Here is a 24,886-nt window from a genome sequence, read left to right as displayed (position 1 = left end):
AGATCTGTCAGCCCAGGGTAAGGAATCATCAATACTGTACATTCATGATACCTAATTGTACATCACTACATGGTGATGTTGAAGGTCTTCTTCCACTCTTGTCAATGTGATGAACATCTTCAGACATCTATTGAATATAATACACAATAAAGAGAAGATTAGGCAGAATAGCATTTCTGCAACACTGATATAGACAAAACTAGCTTCTGAATGCTCAGGAATCTTAAATGATTAGGGTTTAAGGTTAGGCTCTTCGTTTGGCTGGCAGGAGGGAGAGGAAAACAGCCTCTTTCCCCTCTTTGATCCTTGCCTCCTCAATAAGGAGCTTATTTTAGAATTACAGCGAGAGGAACATAGGAGGTAGTTAGTCTTTCCAAGCTACATACTTCCCTCTTGTCTTGAGGATGAGAGGAAATTACTGTATGTTTCCAGAGATGTGAGGAAAAGGCATTTCTGAGAGGCTGTTAGCTGTCATGACAAATGTGTTGGGATCTAGTCTATTTTGTTTGTCTCTTTTTTTTAAAATTGGCTTTTTTTAATGTTTTGATAGTTGATTGTTTCGATGAAAGCAAGATATAACAATATGCTTCTTAGTTTCTCTGGCTAGATCCAAGAACTGAACCACATAAGACATATAGATTGGACATGTGGATTAATTAGAACTAGTGAATTAGATTACTGTGAGAGATGAAGATTAAAGAATGTATAGAGGTTAATTGGAATAATGAATGTGTGTGTGTGTATTCAAAAATTATAAAAATTATAAATATATATAAACATTTTAGCACTGAGTTTGTTGCATATTCATAATTGCTGTTGCATAAATGGGAAAACCCGGGGCTAACACAACAGAAACTGAAACTACATAGTTTTTTAAAAATATTTTTAAAACTAATTTGAGAAACACCTGTGTAAAGTAATTTTCAGACAATATTCTGTCTCGGAGTGTTTATTTTAACCTTGAAAAAGAACAAAAACTGATTGCCTTAACTATGGTACCTAATAGTGGGTAGGTATATGAGATTAAAAATATCAAAAAATAATTTTGTCTGTCAGCTTTTTCAATTCAGTCATTTGAGGATTAGTAAAAAATTTGCAAATTCACTCTCTTGTGAAAAAAAGTCTGCAAAAAAATGTTCTCCCTCCCCCCCTCTCTCCCCAAAATAGGAATATATTATCTAGTTTTCTACTCTTAACAAGAAACAGAAAACTGCTGCAAACTTCCATTTTATCTTATCTGCAGCCTTCTTAGATACTGTATTTGAAAGCTAAGAATGTACCACATGATGTGCTATATTACATATTATAGAACCTTATTATTTATTTATTTAATTAGTTTTGTTCCTTCAAGGAAGTATTGACTCCTAACAACTGCCTAGACTACGGGTATTTGGCAAGATTTCAGAAGTGCTTTGCCATTGCCTCCTTCCTAGGGCTGAGAGAGAGAGTGGCTGAGGGTCACCCAACTGGCTTTGTGGCTAAGGCAGGACTAGAATCTACAATCTCTAGCCTGATGCCTTAATCATGACACCAAAATGGCTCTTCTTGAATATAATATACCGCTGCGTAGTATCTATACATAATTACAAATCTTTAATATTATGCTAAATGTATTTTCCCCCTCCCCAAGATCAAATTCTGTACCATGCTATTTATCCAACAGAAAAATCCAGCTAAATTGAATACATTAACTAATACAGATTCTTTGAGTCAAATAATCATTTAGTTCTTAGGAGAATATATGACTTCTTAATTTCTGGTGCTATGTTCTGGTTGGAGATAGGGGGCATAGCCAAAGATAAACCTCCCTCCCTACCTCTCACCGTTCTCTAATTCACGCAGGATGATGCCACAAGAAAAATATTTTAAAGCACTAACATCAGGCACTGTTAAAATACAGCTCATTTGTATTATTTTAAACTCTTGATCCTGAATAAAATTAAATTTATCTCGATTGTCAGGATTTCTTGAAACTCTAGCTTTGGTTGCATTAGCATACATCTGTTGATCAAGACTAAGCACTTGTGGTGGCCCTATCTTCCTTTAAAGGGAAGGTTGTAGTGTATTTCATGACATGTTTCTTTGCTGGCATGTGAGAAATCTTTTTGGATTATTGTGAATTTTACTTTTTCCGGTTAGAAAAAAAACTAGTGGCCTCCTTCATATCTTCTGTTGAAACTCCTTTGAAGACAATCTGCACTGCCCCAAGCTTGCAAACCAGGCTTAGTCTGATTTTAGTCCTCTTTTCCTAATGTCCATTTCCTTGATCTTCCTAGCTGGTTGAGGAATTCTGGGAGTTGAAGTCCACAAGTCTTAATGTTGCCATGTTTGGAAACCCCTGTTCTACTCCATGACAGCTCTTTTTAACTACAGAGACTAGAACTGAATTTGGAGACACAGTTGTTCTCTATTTTTTGCCTATCGCTTTTATGATTTGAGGTAAGAGATCACATCTAAGTATGTTTGTATTCCTGTCAGCAATAAAAGAAAAGAACTATCATCATATGGCACTCAACCTTATGATTGTTGTCCTGGGTTTGTCCTCAAATCTAGAAACCGAGAGGCAGAACAGGTTGAAAATAGCATTGTGACATTTCCTGGCCCTTTGTTATTTTTTTTTCTCATAACCCAAACTTTCCCCTAATGAAAATATTCAAAACACTTTCAGAAAGACAGTCAGAGTAAAGAAAGGGACAAAAGCTTTCACATCTGAGTCACTTATCCTTCCTTATCGGTCTTTTGGAGACATTAGCTAATCAACATATGATAGGCTGTACAATAGAACAAGTGCTTTGGGGCTTTCCCTGTTTTCCTAGCCAGCTTGGAAACTTCTTATTCCCATGGTCACTATAGAGAGCTTGCTTTTAACTTTGTTGCTCTCAGCATAGAGGCTATACGTATGCATGTGTTATCTCTTCTCTGAATAATGCATTCTACCTCCTCTCTACCCCCCCCCCCTGCTTTTTTACTCTTCTCCCCCCCCCCCCCCACAGTTGTGAAAATTTTCACTCTGGGATGCTTCTCTATCAGGCTGAAGCAGCTGCTGTTGTTTTAGATATGGCAGGAAGTAGGTACCGGAAAACACTTAGTGTTCACAGCCCTTAGAAAAATCAAGAAATTCTGCTGATTTACTCAAGCCTTTGGCTCCATTCAAAGCCAGTGACCAGGGTGGGGGGTGGGGGGGGAGGGCTTTCCATCAGACAACTGTGTCTGGGCTGTAAATGTCAGAACTGAGGTTTTTGCCATCACCTTCTTGCAAGGTCCTCCAGAGATATTTGATACGTCTGTATAAATCATGAAATACTTGGCTTTGAGAAAAAATAGTTCCACTTCAGCTAACATTGCAGAAGTGGGACTGACACGTGTGCATTCAGCACAAGCAAAGGCGTCTGGTTACAGAGTTTTAAGCCAGCTGAGGAAAGCCTCCCCCCCCCTCGCCTTTAAAAAAAAGTTATCAGAGAAAAAGAACTTCTCTAAAGTCTCTCCATTTTATCACTTTTTAGGACCAAAATTATATTAAAAAGTAGATTGTCTCCAGGGCTTCTTCATGGGAACACCACAAATGCATTTAACAGGGCGCTGAAAAGAAGCTGATTTGAATATACTGAACATTTACAGAACTTACTCATTGTTCATTTAAAGTTAGGGTAAGGATGGAATAACTTAATTCTTAATGCCTGCCTAAGAATATAGCAATTGGCTGTAATTTTGAAATCGGCCCGTTTCAAAAAAAATGCATTTGACGTCGGGTGCTTGTATAAAATTCTCAATTCTGTTCCTCACACTTGGGTGATACCACAATGCTGTTAGATAAGAAATGGGCCTTATCACCATTAGGAATTAGGAACCCAAACTGCAGAAAAATCCTTTATAAATTTGAACTGGGTCTCCTGAAATTAATAGCAGTGGTGTAACAGCATTACCATTTAGCGAATTGCCTCACTAGTTAACATCTGTAAATGTTTATTTGGGGGGAAGGGAATTACTGATTAAAATATTTCTTTTAATTATAGTCTCCAGATGAAATTGGTTAAGAGATGAAATTGGTCATTGCATGAACAGGCCCCAGAGTTGGCCAGAGGCTGGGAGAGCACTGCTGCTTTTGGCTTGGCTCCCTGTTTTATAATGTCAAACTCAGAACACTCTTTATGTACTCTTTTATTATTTTTTCCCCCTGTAGTGGTCCTTGCCAGCAAGCTGTAAACTACTGTATATCACCCCAATTTAAGAACCTCAACTTTAAAACAAATTAAACACTTGTTGACATTGTAATAAAAATCAGAACTGAACTGAAGAGCTCACTAAAACTACACTACAATTATTTCATAGATTTAAGATTGCTTTCTAGGATTCCCAGGCTCCCAGTGCTACAAAGTTATTTCGGTAAATGGTTGGAAGAAATCATTAAAGGGATCTAAAAGGGATCTAATCCAATGAGTAAAAGGTTAAAGCTTCCATGGAGAAAGTGATTGTCCACTCTTCATCTGGCCTGCTAGCAATTTGCCCTGTTTTCACGGGATAGAATCTCTTTAAGAGAAATTCAAAGTAATCTGTGTTTTTGAAAGAAGGATTTCAAGTACAATCTGTCAAAATTCGGCTCTTTTTGATGTGAGAAGGGCAACAAGTGAAAGTTTGGCCCAGATTCCACTTCAGGCAGATAGTGGTAAGATTTTTGCTTTTATCCAATTTTTTTTTCTCACTTCCATCTCCATACTTAGCTGTAACTTTTAATGTCCCTTTTATATCTTTTCCCCTTCCTTTACAAAGTGGAAACTTCTTCATTCCAGTTGAGTGTAATGCCAAGTTTCCATTCCTCTTGGATTTTTTTTTTTTTTTGCCAAAATATGTTGGAATCAAAGTATTTCATAGAAAAGCTACTTTTGATAACAGTTTGCTAAATGGGGAGTTTAAAAAAAGGTAGTTTGAGGAAAAAATGAGAATGTATGGTAATTAATAAAATATTTTTGAAAATCACCCTTTAAAAATAACAATGTTGTTTTTGTATTGACAAATCCAAAAACCTAAACATTTTAAAGTACATTGCTCTTTGTTTTCTTAGGGGAGAAAGTTGAAGCCATACAAATTTCTCTGTATTTCAAAAGGAAAACCATTGGTACCTTGAGTTATTTCAAGTTCTACTATAGTGATTGATGCCACTGAGAAGACATGTTGCTATTTACATTTTAAATGACCAGCATTGTGTATAATGCTATTATTGATATTGTCTTAAGCTACAGTAAATGCATATTTCTTCTTGCAGTCCAGTCTCTGCCATTGTTATGAAGTAATCTGGAAAATATATTGCTCTTGCAGGGTGAAATATTAAAAAAAATAAGGAAAGAAACCTATACCCCCTGATTGGCAGTCAAATCATAGTATATGTGTACTGTGCAATCTTTTATGCTGTAATTCAAACTTCCAGAGAAACTGACACTCAATAAAATAGTTCCAAGATTACTCAAATGAAACACTACATTTTCTCCACAAAGATTTTTACATATCTAAATGGAGAGAAATAAATAATATTTAAAAAATGGTTATTTATGCATATATAAATAAATAAAGGGAGATGGGCGGCTTAAAAAATGATAAAAAATAAAATATACTCAGAATTTTAAGATTTCAGTATCATAGAATGCATATGGTATAAGAGATACGAATGGAAGTCCTTAACAAAATGCAAGATACATAGAGACTATTCAAAGAAATACATAAATATCTATCAAAATATTGATTATGAAGGAGGCCCATTAGGTGAAACATTGTTGTTGTTAATTGCGAAGTCGTGTCCGACCTATCGCGACCCCATGGACAACGTTCCTCCAGGTCTTCCTGTCCTCTACCATCTTCTGGAGTCCATTTAAGTTCACACCTACTGCTTCAGTGACTCCATCCAGCCATCTCATTCTCTGTCGTCCCCTTCTTCTATTGCCCTCAATCTTTCCCAGCATTAGGCCCTTCTCCAGTGAGTCCTTCCTTCTCATTAGGTGGCCAAAGTATTTGAGTTTCAACTTCAGGATCTGGCCTTCTAAAGAGCAGTCAGGGTTGATCTCTTCTAGTACTGACCGGTTTGAACGCCTTGCAGTCCAAGGGACTCGCAGGAGTCTTCTCCAGCACCATAGTTCAAAGGCCTCAATTCTTTTGCGCTCAGCCTTTCTTATGGTCCAACTTTCACAGCCATACATTGCAACTGGGAAAACCATGGCCTGGACTATACGCACTTTTGTTGGCAGGGTGATGTCTCTGCTTTTTAGAATGCTGTCTAGATTTGCCATAGCTTTCCTCCCCAGGAGCAAGCGTCTTTTAATTTCTTGGCTGCAGTCCCCATCTGAGGTGATCTTGGAGCCCAGAAAAATAAAATCTGTCACTACCTCCATTTCTTCCCCATCTATTTGCCAGGAATTGAGAGGGCCGGATGCCATGATTTTGGTTTTCTTAATGTTGAGTTTCAAGCCAACTTTTGCACTCTCCTTCTTCACCCGCATCAAGAGGCTCTTTAGTTCCTCTTCACTTTCTGCCATTAGAGTGGTATCATCTGCATATCTTAGGTTGTTGATATTTCTCCCGGCAATCTTAATTCCAACTTTTGATTCATCTAGCTCTGCCTTTCTCATGATGTGCTCTGCATATAAGTTAAGGTGAAACATAGGTACCGATTATGAAAGTATAATGAAATAATCTTTTCTAGCAGTCTACATACTAACAATTCATAAAAGAATATTAAATGCAATAGAAAAACTTAGGTTTCTTGTAATTGCATATTACTAAGTATTAGTTACTTCTCAGTCAAATCCACAGGGTACATATGTATTCAGACTAATTGATTTATGTAATAATAAATGAGAATACTAGTGTTGCAAGGATTGGTATTATCTGATACACATAACCTTAATTAACTGGTCAAAATGAAAATTTGAATAAGTGCAGAGGATTTAAGACCACAGCAATCTGCATTCACAGAACTAAATAAAACCTTAATTCGTTGGAAAGGTCTAGTTTTCATAATGAAGTACCAGAGGTATTTACACCAAAAACAAACTAATTTATCGTGTATTTAGGTGATATTAGAGCACCAATAATATTTAAATTCTAATAACAATTTTATATTAGGACCAAAGGATCTATGGCACCATAAATCAGACAGAACCAGCTGAGGTGACAAGTTACCTCAACTGTATACACAGGAGAAGCACCTGAGTCTCTATCTTATTAATCTTTTCATACTTTGGAAAATATCATTCTGTCATTTTACACATAGTCTTTGGAACTAAAATCCAATTGGTTTAAAGGGAAATTTACAAACAATGATATATATATATATATATATAGCAAATATAATATTAGGATTTAGGAAATACTTTTGAATGGCGGCTAGTGCCAAAGACGTATATTCTACAATATGGAGATACTGCCCACCACTTCAACTAAAATGACAGCCCCACACCTAGAATTAATTAAAAGTAGGAAACATGACTGAAAAGCAATTATCTGAAGCATCCTTTCTTCATAATCCAGCTCCTCTTACTTAGCAAAATTGAAACAAAGGTTAACATTATCCTATGTGAGCAGGCTGCTATTGTGGTTGAAAAAAGAGTTTATTGAGAAAAAAAAATGTGTACAGCAAGCAGGCTGCAGCCACTCATTCTACATGCACATGCTTTGTGTGTGTCCCGTTTGAACTTGCATACAATTAGACAGTATATTGCTGACATCTGGCTCTGAGAAGATGTCATTTGTTCATAGCAAAAATGAGTTTTACCATACATGAGATTAGAAATCTGTAAACATTGTGAGCTAGGACTGATGGGTACACAGTGTGTGCTGACAAGTGATATGTCTAAGTTACATGCAACAAGGTTTGGAGTGAATCTATCATTGGTACCAGATGTTTGCAATAAGATGACGTGTCCTTAGCCATAATTTGAGCTGTACTTAATTCCATCTGGTTTTAATTTTTACCACAGAATGTCAATTATTTAAAAATCCAACAATTCTAAGAAACCTTAAATTCTACTTTCAAAATAGTTTTGTATCAAACACAGAATGTCTACTGGCATAATGTTTGTCAAACAAATGGAAGCAAGAGGGGAAAAGAATTGTGTTTTTTGTGCCTATACAGGTGTGTTCCATTTTCACAATTCAGCATATGAGGTTTGCTATTCTTCCTTTATGTGAAAACCAAAAGTTCATAGTTTACTGCATCTGAAGCATTGATTTAGACTTGGGTTGCAGAATCGTGGGGTGGGATGCGGTGGTCCAGTACCTTTGGTCATTGGAAACATCACTTCAGACCCAGATGAAGAAAAGAGAGCTGAGATGAAATGACTGTTCCTGAATCCCAGATTAAATTGGAGGACAAAAATCAGCTGCAAGAGAAAATTCTTCTGCTTTAGTGGGTTTTTCATATAATTTAGGACCCTGATAGCTCCAGGTTCTCAATTACAAATCAAGTTGGTCGCTGCAAATCTTCTCAAAGGCATGAAGCTATGCAAAAAGTAGTCTTAAAGTCTTGTCTAGCTATGCAGTGCACAACAATGCACTATAGCTATACAATAACACATAGCAGCTGTCTGGGCAGCTATGAAACAAGTAGTCACCAAAGGACAGACTCAGATGATGGGCTTCCTTCTTAACCTTCATGATTTAAAAAAAAAAAAACAAGTGCAGCAAATGAATCAAATCACAAAAGTCCCCAAAGCCCCAAAACAAAAAATATTTTTTATACCATGTTGAAATTCTTATCTGAGATCTATTCCATAATCCTCCTATCCCACAATTGGGACATATGAAATTTATCTAGGGAGAAAAGGGATTATTTCAATTAGAAAAACTCTTAATGAGTAATGAACTGCACTCACAGGTGGGAAGATCACGTTTTATTAAAGCCTGTTATTTGTCATCACTTCTTTCATTTGGATTGTGATAATGGCATAATTGAGATTAAATATATAAAAACAAATTATGACTTAATGCAAATTCAGAATACCTGGAGTAGTACAAGATCAGGTTCTTTAAGGGAAAGTGTGGTTATATTTTCCACTGTTCTGTAATCCTATTTTATTCTTGATTCATTGTTTCATTCTGTTTTGTTTTGAATTTTGAAGCTTTGAGGTTAATCCCCCATGCAGTGTGTTGCATCCTCCTTACCTCAGGGGCTAAATATTGCTTGCTTCTCACAGGGCTTTTCATCCTTGAAAGAGATGTTCCCAACATCAATACACTTTTGTAATGATGTAATGTTCCTCTTTACATTTTCTCGTGTAAGAGAAGAGTGCTGGATTTTCATTTATGGTGAACGGACAGCCAGACTATGCTTTTTGCAGTATGGTTAGAGACATTGTTGTTTATGCTGATCAAAAATGCCTTGCATAAATGTAAAGGTGTCCCTGCCGGTTTTACTTCGCTAGTCATAGCTGATTTTAGGGAGTGGTGTTCATCTCTATTTCTTTAAGCAATTGATCCAGTGCTGTCCAAAGATGTTGCCAGCATGGTCATGTGGCCAACATGACATCATGCCACAGTGCATGGTGTACAGCAAAACACAGAACCCTGTTACCTTCCCACCGAAGCAGTATCTAATTACCTATTTGCATCTATATGATTTCGAACTGTTAGGTTGGCAGGCAAGTAATGGGATCTCAGCTCCTTATGCAGTGGTAGGACTCCATTTGTTGGAGCATAGATCTTCTCCAGCATCTTCTAAGCCAGAGGTCCCCAACTGTTTGGGCACCAGGGACCGGTTCCATGGATAAAGGTTTTTCCACGGACCGGAGAGTGCGTGGTTGGTGTGCTGCCTGCATCCCACAGATGGGGCTTTGCTTGTTTGTGCGTACTGGTTGCTGGCATGCAGTCCGGTACCGGTCCACGGACCGGGGGTTGGGGACCCCTGTTCTAAGCCACTGAGGCACCATAATGTGAGCCAAATTCAACATGTGCTTGACATTGGAGATCAGAGTGGGAGATTTATTTAAATTAAAATCATGGCAACCTCCAAAAGTAAATTCCAATGGGATAGACCAGGGGTCTACCCCATTGTGTAACACTACGGCAACTTTATGACCTGTGGACTTCAACTCCCAGAATTCCTGAATGCTGAACAATGTTTCCTCTACTAAAAATCATTGCTTGTGAAAATGCCTTTCACTTTTATTGTTATTTAGCATTTATTTTTAATTCTACCCGCTTGTTTTATAACAATGCACTTCTGTCATTATTAATGAATACAACTTTATAACTCTCTGATTCTATTTATTCATATCTACTTTGGTTCTTTTACTGACATTAGACCTACTTAATTGGGAAATCGAACAATTATCAACAGACATTATAAAAGGCCCAGCAAAGTATTAAAATCAAAATACAAGTAATGATTGATCTCTGTGTTTTACTAACCCAAATGCTTGCTTACATGGTTGTTATTTTTATAATCTGAGAATAGGTCAGCATTGTAAAAATCAAACAGGATTTTATTTATATGGGAGTTGTTTTACAATATATTATGAACCATCGAAAGCCATGGATACCCAGCTGGCATAAACAAAAGTATATAAGTTTAGCCAAACATTTTATTGACATTATTGAACATTTTATTTAAATGCCTGTAAAGATGGTAACATTATTCTTTCCCCTGATAAAAGCTGAGCATTTTATTGTATGTTATTGAAATGGAAATGATCTAGTGAAGGCTTCTTCTGTATTTTAACTATCTTTGGAGCATATCAAAAATTTTAAAAATGGTTGATAGCTATATTTTTTAAAGTTGCCTCTTTGTAGGATTAAAAAGCAAAGCAATTAGAATATTTCTAGTTAGAAGCAAGAAAGAAACAAGTATCCATCTGCTCCCCAAGTTTTCAAATTCTTTGGGAACAATGTTGGCCATGGCATTGTCATTGGAGCATTTCCATACACATTCTCCTAAACCCCCATCTTATATTGTTGTGCCTTTATCAGTAGGCTAAGTCCTTGTTATCCCGTGGGATGCTTAACTTCAGTAATTTCCGTGTTGTATCAGCTAATCAGATTGTTTTTAAAAATATCTGTTGATTAAAGTTGCTTAATAATAATGTTTAATGCCTACTTGGTAAAGAACAGGGGACGTGGAGGAAGCAATTTGCAAACACATGTTCTACACTGAGTTTGAAATATGCATCTGAACTGTCTGTTTCTAAATATTTTGCCACACGACCATTTTGTCCTTAATATGGGGTTTAGCTAAGCCACAATGACTTGATTTAGAAATGAGGCTACTAAGCATCCATCTCTTTAAGCCTCTCTTCATTAATTGTCAATCAAAAGATAGAAGCTTTGAAAACTTTAACTAAATATTATATTAATATAGCATAGCACAGCACAGTGGTGGCGAACCTATGGCACGGTGCCAGAGGCGGCACTCAGAGCCCTCTCTGTGGGCATGCGCGCTCTCTCCCCAGTCCTAGGACTTCACTGGGTTTTATAAAATCTTTTCGCTTTAGGCCTCCGCCGCCGTGTTCAAAAAAAAAGGTTCAATCAATCAGTTAATTTCAACTTCTCGTGGGAAAAAAAAGACCTTGCAAAGTTGGAATTGATTGATTGAACTTTTTAGTCCCACCCATTCTGCGGTTACCACGGCAGCCACGCCCACCCAATGGGCCAGACTCAGCCAAGGGGCCACATCCACTTGGCACCCGACGATGCATAAGTGGGTTTTGGGTTGCAGTTTGGGAACTTGGTCTCTAAAAGGTTCACCATCACTGGCATAGCATAACAACATTAATATAACAACAATATAACACAGCATGTGATATCATTCCTAGAGTTCTCATGCTGTATGATTAATTTAAGCATTGCTAAATTCTTTTGAAATCAAACTAGAAAAAAAAATCTAGGATCAGGTTTTTCAATAGGAACATTAATCTTGAGTTATAAAATTGCAGGTTCAACTTTTTTGTAGTCTGTACTTTAAACTCTTTTACAGATTTATATGACACAGTCCTTAACTCACACTCTCATTATGTAAAGCCATAGCAAATCTGAACTTGTATTTTTTTCCCTCATTAAATCATGCACCACCATAGACCTACAGTTTTATATCTCCTTTGGTTTGAAATCAATTTCATTGCCATAAATCTGGTTCAGATTATTTTAGGAAAACCTGGACCTTTTAAGTGAAAAAGATATATATATATATATATTATATAATTTGATTTATAATGCATAATTTAGCAATATTATAATTAATAAAAAGTTTAATAGGTTTCCGTTGGGATCAAGATGAGACTTTATATTATTAGAAATAACACAGTGCTTCCCAGCTGCTAAAAGGTGTTCAGTTTGGTGTTCTGGAAAGGAGAGATGATTTTAAAAATAGTTTATATTTTTATATTTTGCTTTTAGAATCATAGCATTTGAAACTTTATTGTGTTAATTTTATAAGTATATTAGATGTGCTCTAAGGTGAAAAGGGGAAAGGGAAAAAAAACTAGAATTTAATGAAAATATTTTTTTCAATGTTAAATAAAAGACATTTAAAAACCCTCTTTGTGAACTGTAGTGTAACAGCTTGCCACATCCTGTTGCAGTGGCCTCTTATGTGTTGAGCAACAGAAAAGTTCCTTTTTGAGGCCTTTGACAGGTAATGTGACCACATGATAAAGTACTTCTCTTTCATTCTTGTGACTTTTTTGTGTTCATTCTTAAACTTTATGCTCACTTTTTTTAAAAAAAAAAATATGATGTCAGTGGAAAAGTGAGCATGACTATGGAAACTTCCACATTGTAAAATTGGAAAATGTTTTGGGAAACTGTGGGTGTTAACTTGATAATTTCATCAGATAATACATATTTTTAAAAAGTATGCAAAGCATTACTAGGAAGAACTGCTCACCTATAGGAATATTCTAGGGTGCAATAGGAATATTCTAGGTTACAATGTTATATCCCCTTACTTAAAATAAGGTCCATTGAATTAATTTGTGCTTGTTGCTGAGTTTACACATATATACTGTATATGATTGCATCGCAACTACTACACATTAAAGCTTCTAGACTTTGGTCATAAATGTACAGTATGATTTTCAACTTTTCACTTATCTTCCTTAGCTCATTTGAAAAATCAACATCAACCTAATTAATCTACATAGAAAAACATCTTATTTCCAAAAAGATATAATTATCACATTTGTCTCCAAATGGGAAGAGAAGTCATCAATGGAAGAATATAGTATGTAGGAAGGTTTATGAACCAAATAGGTACTAGAACCTTATATTTCTAGCAGTTGGAATCCAGTGTTTCAGAAATAAAATAATCCTGTATTTCAAAATAAAATAACCAAAATAAATATCAAATAAATGGGTCAGGACTCATATTCTACATTCCATAAATGGTATCATTAATAAAATGAATAAAGACAATGATGTCTTATTCTGTGGTTTTGGATCCACTGGAAATGTACCAGAAAACAGACACTAACATTAAAATACTTTATTTTCAACTTGACATGAATTACAATGCTACACACGTCCTTACCTGGGAATAACTCAGTTGGATTTAGTTCCTAAAAACTTTCCATAAAATTTCACATGAAATTTCTTTTCAGTTTCAGACACTTCCTGAGGGAATGAATTTAAAACCACATTTTTATCAATGCTTGTGTGTTGTCCTATCAGTTGCCCACAGAGCTCTGGTGCATAGTGTGCATCAACAGGGATTTGTTGTCCCAGCAATTTTGTCCTCATTTACTTGGAACTAACCTGCAATGGATGCAGGAAACCCTGCTTCCAAGTAGACCTGAATAAGATGGTTCTGTTCCTAGTGACAGCTAAATGCTTTGGTTGGCTAGGGTTCACAAATCAAAGCTTTTTTAATTTGTTTGGCATGGAAACTTATGGATTCCTCCTTGCTGGAGGAGCCCACAGTGCCTCAGTTTATGGAATAGCAGTAGTAGCGTGTAGTGGATATAAAACATCAATTCCTTCCATGTGGAATTGGGCTTAAATGATTTCTGTAGGAGTAGGTAGAATGAGCCATACACTAATAGGATTTCACAGCAGGCAAGATAATGAAACAAGCACTGGAAATAAAATATTTCCTCCTAGCTGCCTTTACTGGTGAAGGACACTGTGATCTGTCCTTACAGTTTCCAATTCTATTCCAGGAATGTTAAAGACGAATATTAACTGCTGGTTAGTTTGTGGCCCTTGCCCCTAATGTAACCAGCACCATGGAGAAGGAATTGACTCTCTTTCCTGGCAGACACACCGACTTTTCAGATTTGATGGAGAAAGTTTGACAGATATCTTTATCATATGCTAGATTTATGTTTTCTTAAGCCTAATTGATGAGATATTCCTTTTGTTATGAACAGGAACCTTCCCATTGTAAATAAACGAAGCTAGGCTGAAAGTCAGTTTAGTGCATCTGCATTACATATTCATTCTCATATTACTGGTGTTTGTATAATGTGTTGGAAAAGTGATTGTGAACAGTCAGGGATTTTCCTGGTTTTGTTCAGTTTTCCCCTAATTCACTTCTGTTAGCAACTGTGTTTACTATAGCATACTTACCTACTAAACTACTCCTTTCTTTCCAGCTCTTCTGCGTCTTTGGAGTACTGATGACACATGGACTGGACCTGTACATAATGCAGGCGGTTATGTTTGTGTTTGCATAAAACATAGTTTCTATTAACATTTCTCAAAGGTCCAGCATATTCCATGTATGTGTGTGTGTTTGTGAGAGAGAGAGAGAGAGAGAGAGAGGGAGGGAGGGAGAGTCAGTCAGTCTGTGGGGTTTTTTTTCACTAGATTGTCTGCCATGTTATAATTTTGTCACATTTTAATTTTCTAAGGTATCAGATCTTGGTCAGATGTGCAAATACATCACTATTGGGAGTCTAGTTTTGACACAAGCTGATAGAGATCCAATGTTTAAGAGGTGGATGGCAGAGCCAAGACCAGGCTAAGAATCAGACTAGGTGGAGAGTGCAGGTCATATTGGGTCTAATAAGGGAACTTGTGTGGCCAGTCAGATCCACCAGTTGTTCAAATTAAGTATGGAACAGCAGAACTAATCAAGCACAGCTCATTTCTCCAGTCATCCAACCCAGCTTAGTTTAGAGCTGCAGTACCTTTTTGGAGTTCATGCAGGTTACTATAAATTTTGCTGCAAACTGCTTTGTTGGTGTAAAGCTCTGTTACTCCACCATGGCAACTTTAAGATGTGTGGATGTCAACTCCCTAGCTTGGGAATTCTGGGACATCTTAAATTTGTCAAGGTTGAGAAACTCCTTGTAAGGAAGTAAGTAGGTAGGTAAGACACCTCTGGTGCAAGGTTTTTGAGGAGTTTATAAATAAAATGGCAGATTCCTTTCCTCAGTATCTGTTCTCTCAGGGGCAATCTGGGATTTGTGATTTAAGTCCTTTCTATGAAAAATACTAAACCGATCTCACATGCTTTTAAGAAAAGTTCAACAGTGCAGATCTGCAATCTGCGTGGATTCCTCTTGCATAAACACATGGAATTATCTGGACAGGAACGATCAACAGCTTTCAAGCAAAGGGAAATATGGGCTTTCCCAGGATGGTTCCATGACGTGGGCATGTGTTTCCCCTTCCCTGGGATGTTAGGAAAGCTGCAAAGTGGTGACAGCAGTACTGATGACATTTTGCCTATCTCAGTGTCAATCAAGCCATGGCAGGGGCCGCCAAGAGATGAAAAAAGGGATGTTGTGCAGCTCACTGTTGATGGCCTTTGCCAGGTTCAGTCATTTCCTGTTCATTTGCCAAAAATCACAAGTGCTAAATGGACATAACCAGAGTGTGGGAAACTATGCAGCCCAAGAGGAGGAGAAAAAGACCCACAAGCAACAATAATATTGTGCTATCAATCCATGCAGGTTATGCTGTTATTACTACTTTCAAAGTATTGTATAGATAGAAATACTCCTGATGGATTTTTTTTTTTGCGTATGCACGTGCAGGTGATCATTAAGGAAAATTTATGTATTTTGTAAATACCATTTTTGACAAAGCAAAAACACCACTTTCACTTCCTTCCTTCCCTCCCTCTTTCATCAGTTCTACTGTGGAAATATCAGCCTATGGAATCCCACTTAAAGAATCTTAGAATATTCAAGGATTCAGGACTGTACCCTATAGTTTTGGATGCTATGCTTGCAAACTTGGCAGTTTATTTGCAGCACATGAGTGTTTATATAGAAATTGTGATCTAATATTTGTGTTCAGAAACATCCCTAATATTTTTTTTTCTGTAAACAATAATGTAATGAATGCATTATAGCCAAGACCCAAGTCCTTTTCTAATGGGATCCCTGATTTTGCATACAAGTTAGCATGACTGTTTGGGTCAATGTTATCACTTATATCACTTATCACTTGATATCTGTTGCTTGCTTATGCCAGTTAGTCTGAAATGCCCTTGGATGTTACTTTAGCACAAAAGAGTGCTGGAAGAATGTAACCAAATGATCTCTAATTCTGTTTTCTCTCTCTCTCTCTCTCTCTCTTTCTTTTGCAGTAAATGAGATAATAAGGAATGATCTTTCCAGCACCCATGTCCACTGACAAATGGTCAGCTAGAAGTTTAGCTGAGATATCCACATCAAATAATTGGAAGATAATCCCCGGTACCATTCTAGTCTTCCATTTTGTTGACTGTTTGGAGCTGACAATTACCTCTTCTCTTTGTCTATGCATATATATATATAAAGGAACTGGTTGACTTCAGCTAAGAAATGCCTCCTTCTAAAAATCATCTCAAGGAAAATGGAGGAAATGAATACAGTGTGGAGTATTTTTATGGTTAAAATAGGAAATGTGATAAAACTGATAACCAATCTCAAAAACTGATTTTGTTTCTTTCGGGCTCTACTGGACAACAACCCTGGAAGTGCCTTATTTTGTTCGTTTGTGGCATCAGGGAATTGTATTGGCAGTGTTTAATTCGTTGCCATCCAAAGTGTTTCTCAGCACAGAAACTGTGTCAATTGGTATAGATAGAGCAGTGTTTCCCAAACTTGACAATTTTAAGGCATGTGGACTTCAACTCCCAGAATTCCACAGCCAGCAACGCTGGCTGTGGAATTCTGGGAGTTGAAGTCCACATGACTTAAAATTGTCAAGTTTGGGAAACACTGAGATAGAGGAACCCTACTGAAAGTAAATTAATGTGTCTGAATTCCAGGTTTTGTTTTTTTTTCCAGTTTTCTCTCTTGAACTGTATTTGACATCCTGCTGCCTTATTCATGGTGCATTTTAAAACCAAAATTCTCATCTCAGCTATACATTTTCAGCCAGTCTCATTTCTTTCCTTAGGTATTGTAGAACAATTAGTAATACTAGCTTGTCGGTATATTGACTTCTCTTTGGTTTCAGCTTAGCACAAGGTAACTGAGCAGCACAAAATATTAAGGTTGATGGACAAAAAACATTTGAAGAAATCTAACTTTTGCTCAACTGATTGATGTATATGCATGTAGCAACCTAGCATATACGCATGCATATTGTGCGTATATGTATGTGTGTGTGTGTACACATACGCAAACATAATATGTTTAGTATATTTAGTTGCCTTTTGAAAGTTTTGAATTTAGCAATAATTTCTGCTTCTAGGAATGCAGTCCAGATCCCAAGAAATGCCGTTTTTGTTTTTGTGAAGTTATTTTGTTTTAGGTAGTTCTGATTTTATTTTTATTTTTTTGTCTCACGCTGATAAGCAAGCACTTTAGACAGTGGAGAAGGATGTGTATCAAATATGCATAAATTCCCAAATGACAAAGAATGGGTTAAAGCAATTGTAAATACCGCTACTGAAGAATGTAAAATATTTGTTCAGTTATAAGATAATTATTCCACTGAAGCCTTATAACTCTCTGCTAAATGTACAACAAATATTACCAAAACCAAATGTTTTAATATGCAGCCCTGTATGATTTCGGAATACAGTAGTTTCATGTTAATAGATACAAATAAATTTAAGCAAGTAATATAGTGTTTAACATTGTATTTTGTACAACCATGTTACATGTAGCTAGTATATTCATTCACATAAATGGAAAAAGCATGGCTTCATTTTTAAAGCATCTTAACATTAACGTTGTGCCTTAGGAAATACGTGTGACCTGTGCCACAGGAATAGAAGTGGTAACTAAGTGCACTGTACAGTTAATGGAAACTCAACCGGTTTCACAAAAAGGTGAAACAGTCCTAACTATTTAGAAATATTACATAATCTGTACAATTGTGTCTTACTTCCTTTTTTAGAAAAAAAAGCCATATTTGTAACATTTGCACATTACTGTGAAAGTATAAGGATATAATATGGCTGTATGTAAATATTATGTTAGTTGGCTGATTTTGCAACTGTTTAGCAAACCATTTATCTTGTACTTAGCTTTGAGGGGGATGCATGCATAACTTCTAAATGTGATATCATGTATAGCTACAGCTAAACTTGTAGCTGGAAAAAAAATCCAATAAAGCACAACTTTCTGCAGAAAGCTACTCCTTTTTTATTTCTGGGTCAGAATGTTTCATGAAAGAATTATGTTGTTACATGCTATGTTGATTTTTTTATTTATTGTATCCTGCCTTTATTATTTTTACAAATAACACATCCAGCAGAAAACATATCCAACACATCTTCCTCCTCTTATTTTTCTACACAACCACAACCCTGTGAGGTGAGTTAGGCTGAATAAAAGTGACTGGCCCAAGCTGGTTTTCATGGCTGAGGTGGAATTAGAACTCATGATATCCTGCTTTCTAGCCTGGTGCCTTAACCACTAGATCCAACTGCCTACAGGTAGTCCTTGACTTATAACCAATTGTGAAAGTGACCACTCAAAGTTACAACAGCACTGAAAACAGTGACTTATGACCAGTTTTCATACTTATGATATTTGCAGCATCCCCATGGTCACGTGATCAAAATTTGGGGGTCATGTGATTGCTATTTGTAAGCTTCCAGCTGACTTCTCACAAACAAAGTCAAGAGGGGAAACCAGAATCTCTTAACAGCTGCAGTGATTTGCTTAACAACTGTGGCAAAAAGGTCATAAAATGAGGCACAACTCACTTAACTGCCTCACTTAGCAACAGAAATTTTGGGCTCACTTATGATTGTAAGTTGACTAGCTGTGTTTAGCTCTCTAAGTAACTATTTTCTCCATACTGCAGGTACTTCTATTTTTTTAATTATTTTCAGTCCACTAAAAATAATCATTTAAAAAAGTCACATAGAACTATTTCCACATAACTTCTATTCATTCATTAACAAAAAAAAAACTTGTACAGAGCTACAAGGTTTTGGAAATAGCTTGCCAACAGAACTGGTTTGTTTTCATGTTTCTACATTTAAAAAATGTAGTTGCCAAGAAATAAATGGATATCTATTGTAATTCTCAGATGTTCCGTTCTCTTACTTTTTTAAAAAGGTAAATTGATTGCCAAAGAACTTTTGATTCGGATACAATAATGTGTTGGGTGAGGTTCCGACCACACAAGCACAATGCTTGATTTTCAACAAAAATCACACCACAATGTTTGATTTTCAACAAAATCAAATAACTTGTTCACACAATGTCAGACTTCTTTCTTTACCATTGTTTTTTATTTATTTCTTTTAAGCTGCTTTGCAGATTCATTACTTCCAAGTCTCATTCTAAAACACAATGCATCTCTTGTTATATGCATTTATGAATAAAAACTGATATCTGAAATTCTGCTCTATTGGGAATTTTGCTCTTAATTTCTGGTTAGTTTTAAGATTGAATGAATACCATATGAAACAAAATGAAGTGGGAACAAGGTCAAAGATTAAACACTGCCATGAAAATAATACATGCATATGGGATTAACTCTACTGGCCAGTTTCTTATTTTATTGTACTGCCTCCATTAGTGCCCAGTTATTTATTTCTCAAGGCTGAACTACCAAATTTGGGCTGCAAAAATCTCAATAACCACTAGATAGGAGGAAATTGATACAGACAATGCTAACACTTTGCTGCCTTCTTATGGCCTTGTGGGTTTTTGCAGGCCACCTTATTTGAGAAAAGCAAAATGCACTAACTTCTCAAATTTTCTTTCTGGCAAAAGTTGTAGATTATTTCCATATTGGCGTTTTATACTAGGGACAAGCATCTTGCCTGTCCAGGATCACATGAAAACCTGCAAATTTCCTTTCTTGATTCCCCACCCCCCACCCCCAGAATTACTGAACCAATCATTTTCTCTGACCCCACAGCCAAAATGTCCTAATTTGAAGGCAGGTAACTCATTGAATGTATAGCATTAAACCTAAATAATTAAAATTAAAAACAATTTCCCCAAGGGGAATAATAGGAAGTTTATTTCAAACGCTTGAATGCTGATATGCACAATATGTTTTCACACTCAACTGTGCTCCCCAAATCTTAAAATGTGGTCTTCAAAAAAATGGCTATCTCTATTTTGTTTTATTCCCCTGCCCCCAAGATGATTTCATAACCTGCAGAATCTTGTATCACCAGCACCAATTGCAACATGGTGCACATGTTCAAGTCACTCCCACCTATTTAGTGTGTTTCACATCCTGAATAATGCCTTGTAAGGAGAACAAAAATCCTAGTTTTGATCCTACTGCTAAGAGATAAATATACATTCAACCAGTACAAATACACAGCTTGACACACTAGCTGTTCCTCAGAGTTGGTGTCCCACGTGATGTTCTCACGCAACACAAAAGTGAGCAGTAAGGACAAACCAGTGATAGGAAATGCAGTTGGTTGAGCAACTACATTCAGACATTTCTCATGATCACGGCTTTCAGGCTTTGTAGATTAACTTCATTGTTTATCATTCTAGGACAAAAATGTCCCAATTCCCTGGGCCTTGAAATTTTGCTAATGATCTCTTGCGTTTTAAAGCCTTTCAGTGCAGCCAGTCCCATTAATAAAATTATGTCAAGATCCAGCTGACAAAAATTCATTACATAAGCTATATTCTGCATGATTGGGGGATGTAATATCAGTGGGAAAAGGAACACACCCAAGAGCATATTTTGGAATACCCAGATAGCTCTAAATACCTTTTACATAAAGTAGAATACATAGCAAAAATAAGGTCCTTAATTCAATTGGAGTGCCTCAGATAAAAGGGCTGTAAAAAAACCTTCAGGTTTTGGAGAACTATTACCAGAGTACACAGCATCAATAATGAATGGCACCATAACAGTTTTAAATAGATTGTTACTGTTAGTTTAAATATCAGGATTTGAATTACTATAATCAACACTGACTAATTAACATTCTAGTTGAAGATACAGACTATATCCATTACTAAAGTGGGTAAACCCAGGTGGGTTGAAGTTGTGAAGTTGGGCCACAAGTCTTATATTTCTCAAGTCTTCTTATATACAGTAAGTAATATCATATTGGAGTTTAAATAATGTCTATATAATTCTATACTGAACTGTTAGCATCTATAACGGGTGTCCAACCTTGGCAAATTTGCTGGCTGGGAAATTCTGGGAATTGAAGTCTACAAGTCTTAAAGTTGACAAGATTGGACATCCCGGATCTATAATAATATATTACACTATCATTTTTTTCAAAGGATACACATGGAAAAAGAAATTCTTTAAAGAAACATTGAAATACAAACCAATCCTTTCTAATACCATCTAAGAACTATTCCATCATTTAAAACAGTGGTTCTCAACCTGTAGGTCGGGACCCCATTTAGGGTCGAACGACTATTTCACGGGGGTCGCCAACAACGCAGTCTGCCATTTTTTCCCCCTTTTCCTTAGCTGTGCTACTCCCTTTTATTTTATTGGCTTTTGAAAGCCAATAGAATAGACTCTCTTGAATAGAGTCTAATTCTATTGGCTTTCAAAAGCCAATAGGAATTGTCCAGGCTGTCTCTGCCCTGCTGAGCCCACCAAAAGTCCCATTCTGCAAACGGTGCTGCACCAGTTGAGTAGTCCTCGACTTACGACCGGTTGAGTAGTCCTCGACTTACGACCGGTTGGGGGTCGCGGCATTAAAAAGGTTGAGAACCACTGATTTAAAAGAACATCATTGATTGAAAACTCATACTATTTTTTTTACAAAATATTTCCATTTATTTTACCTGTTGGGTGCTAATGTATAAGAACAGATATAAAGTTTTACATGTATGAGACAATGTTAAATAAGCACGATCGAAGCTGAAATGTCCCTTATGCCTAACATACTTACTCTCTCAAAGAAAAGCTGAACAATTAAGCAAGGAAGGAAAAACAAAATATTTTTAAGACCCAATCATTAATGGTGATATCTTCATTTTATATAAGCAAACAATATATGGGACTGGTTGTATTTTAAAAGATCTAAATTATTTGTCTTTAACAAAGGGTAGCTACCTATAGGTCTGGTAATTGACCTAAAACCTTAACATTTCCCTTTCCGTTTTCCACACACCCTGTATCACAAGATTTAGGAATAATAAACATTCCATCCATTTTCGGCTGACGCACTTCAACACAGGAATTGAGTTACAGCATAACTGTAAAATTTAATGTTAATCGTTTTTCTAAAGGTGACAAAGAACAAAGAGGGATGGTTATTTATCATATTTATCTCGCTAATGTGGCTGATCTATTTGGATCAAAATTAAAGCCATCCTAGATCCAGATTTACTTTTTGTACTTTTGTACGTCCAGATGGAACCTGGAGATCCTTGGAATAGCACCAGATTTGTCACTGACTTCCCTATATGTTTACATGAAACGTTATTTGGTCCTAATTTTCATATGCATCATGGTCTTAAAAAATAGCATTATTGTTGCATGCTGGTTACAAAATGTTATAACGCTGTAATTCTTATACAAGCTAGATTTGTGCACGGTAGACATAGTTGTTGGAATACCACTGTAAATTTGAAAGAACTAAATATAACATACCAAAATACCTGCACTTCTTTGAATGGTTTTTCCTTCTTAGAGTGGGAATTAATTGCTCAATTGACTTCAGAATTTATTTAAGAATTTCTTTAGGCAAGATTTGTCAATTTTGTTACAAGAAGAAATATAATGGCTGTGGTTGTCCACAATTTTGAAAAAGCCCCACACAAGATAACAGGCTATTTCCTTATGATATCTTCCCATTGATTCTAAATGGAAGCTGTAAAACCAGGGAGGCTCCAGATGGCTGGAGATAAAATGATACAGTGACAAAAAGGATACTGAAGGTATAAGAGGAAGAATAGATAAGGGTAAGAAAGAGTGGGGGGTTCCTGCTTCTTGCAATTTTAAAAGTAAGATAAACCTAAGAATCTATAATATTAAAGTCACCAAAATAAGGGAAGGGAATAGCGGAAGAAAATTTTGCTTCACTATTATTTGTAATACCTGCTCTTACATTGGTAAGCTGAAATTCAGAGCGCTATGTCATCCTTCAATGTACATTTTCAAGATCACGTAATAAGGAATGTTCCATTTGGACTTCTAGTGGCCAAATCACTGTTTTGTTCATATATATGATAAGACAAGGTTGCCTATCCCTGGTCCAGACTGTATAGAATGAGGACATACAATTTTTTATATTTTAAACTGCACATGCATAAAAAAGCAATATTCGAAACTGACATGATCCTTGACCAATGGCCATGCTTGCCAGAACTTTATGGGAGTTGGAGATCCATAAAATCCACTGACTGTCCAGTGCCTTTTAAATAAAAGTGTCAGAAGTAATATATTCCTACTTATCCTTTCTGAAACACATGACAGTTTACTGCACAGTAAATGAACACTGATATGTAAAGCTTGCTACTCATGCATACTGGTGATAGTCAGGCTCTAAGATTGATTCTTACATTGAATGAAAATGGATTTTTTAAATATATGTTATACACATGCACACACACGTGTGTGTCACTGTTTTTTCAGTGAACCCTTCCTTCCTTCCCCCCCTCCCTCCCTCCCTTCCTCCCTTCCTTCCTTCCTTCCTTCCTTCCTTCTGTGAGGACCCACCCCACTTTGCATCTTAAGAAGACAGAACTCTTGGAATAATTCTTCCAACAGGAATCCTTTATTAAGAGAAAATGGTTGCAGGCATGCTAGACAGGACTTGGGGTTCAAGCTCTCCCATTCAAGGTTTTAAGGGGTTCCCCAGTAGTCCCACCCAATCAACCCCCCTTCCAGTGATAGTTTCAAGTATCACAATTCCATCCCCTTTCTTCTTCCGTCTGGATGGAGACTTCAGATAACTACATGAAAGGCAATTACTCTTCTTTGATATGTTAAAGCTTAGAGGCCACAATAAACACACATTCAGTCCTTTGAAGTGTGCTGAAGGAAGTGAGGGCCATAAAGCCCCTTTGCTCTCCCCCTTTTCTCCCTCTTATGGCAGAATCCAGAGAAGGCAGAATTGGGAGTTTCTATGTTTGATAATTAAAGATGAAATATAATTGGATTCTGACATCCGGCCCCTCTTAACAATAAGAGAGATCCACCTGAAAGAAAACACAAGTAAAAAATTTAGTTAGGCTTGTTAGGATACTCTGTGTGAAACTTCTTCAATAGCTTAGGGGCTCTGACGTGACGTTTATGGACCCACTCATTTTGTGAGGCAGGGAGGTGTTTCCAGGCAACTAGGTACTGAGTTGTTCCACGATATCTCCTAGAGTCAAGGATCTCTTTTATTTCGAAGTGTTGTTCCCCCTCCACCATGATCGGAGGTGGTGGGGGGGGGATTTTTGGCCGTAGAGGTGACTGATGCTCTCTTTTCAGCAAGCTGCAATGAAAAATTGGGTGTATTTGCCTGAGGTTTTTGGGTAATTCTAATTCTAATGTTACTGGATTTATGATCCTTTTAATTGGAAAAGGTCCTATATATTTTGGTCCAAGTTTTTTACAGGGCTGTAGGGAC

General features: G+C 36.6%; 1 protein-coding gene across 4 annotated transcripts in view; it reads left to right on the top strand.

Moving 5' to 3' along the window:
* NFATC1 (nuclear factor of activated T cells 1) overlaps window positions 1-17,073 on the top strand; it is a 147,234-nt gene extending 130,161 nt beyond the window's left edge. Inside the window, exon 8 of one of the 4 annotated variants that reach the window (XM_039320453.1) lies at window positions 16,514-17,073. In XM_039320453.1, the coding sequence (XP_039176387.1) occupies window positions 16,514-16,560 (47 nt within the window). In that variant the 3' untranslated portion in view covers window positions 16,561-17,073. The remainder of the gene's footprint in view (window positions 1-16,513) is intronic. The other 3 variants (XM_039320455.1, XM_039320452.1, XM_039320454.1) reach the window with 3 other exon arrangements.
* The last annotated feature ends 7,813 nt before the right edge of the window (window positions 17,074-24,886 follow it).

Source organism: Crotalus tigris, unplaced genomic scaffold (assembly GCF_016545835.1).
Source record: "Crotalus tigris isolate CLP2741 ecotype Arizona unplaced genomic scaffold, ASM1654583v1 scf7180000023638.494280, whole genome shotgun sequence".
NCBI classification, from domain to species: domain Eukaryota; kingdom Metazoa; phylum Chordata; class Lepidosauria; order Squamata; family Viperidae; genus Crotalus; species Crotalus tigris.
The sequence above is the reverse complement of the archived record's forward strand: the minus strand, read 5'-3'. Positions and strand labels throughout refer to the sequence as shown.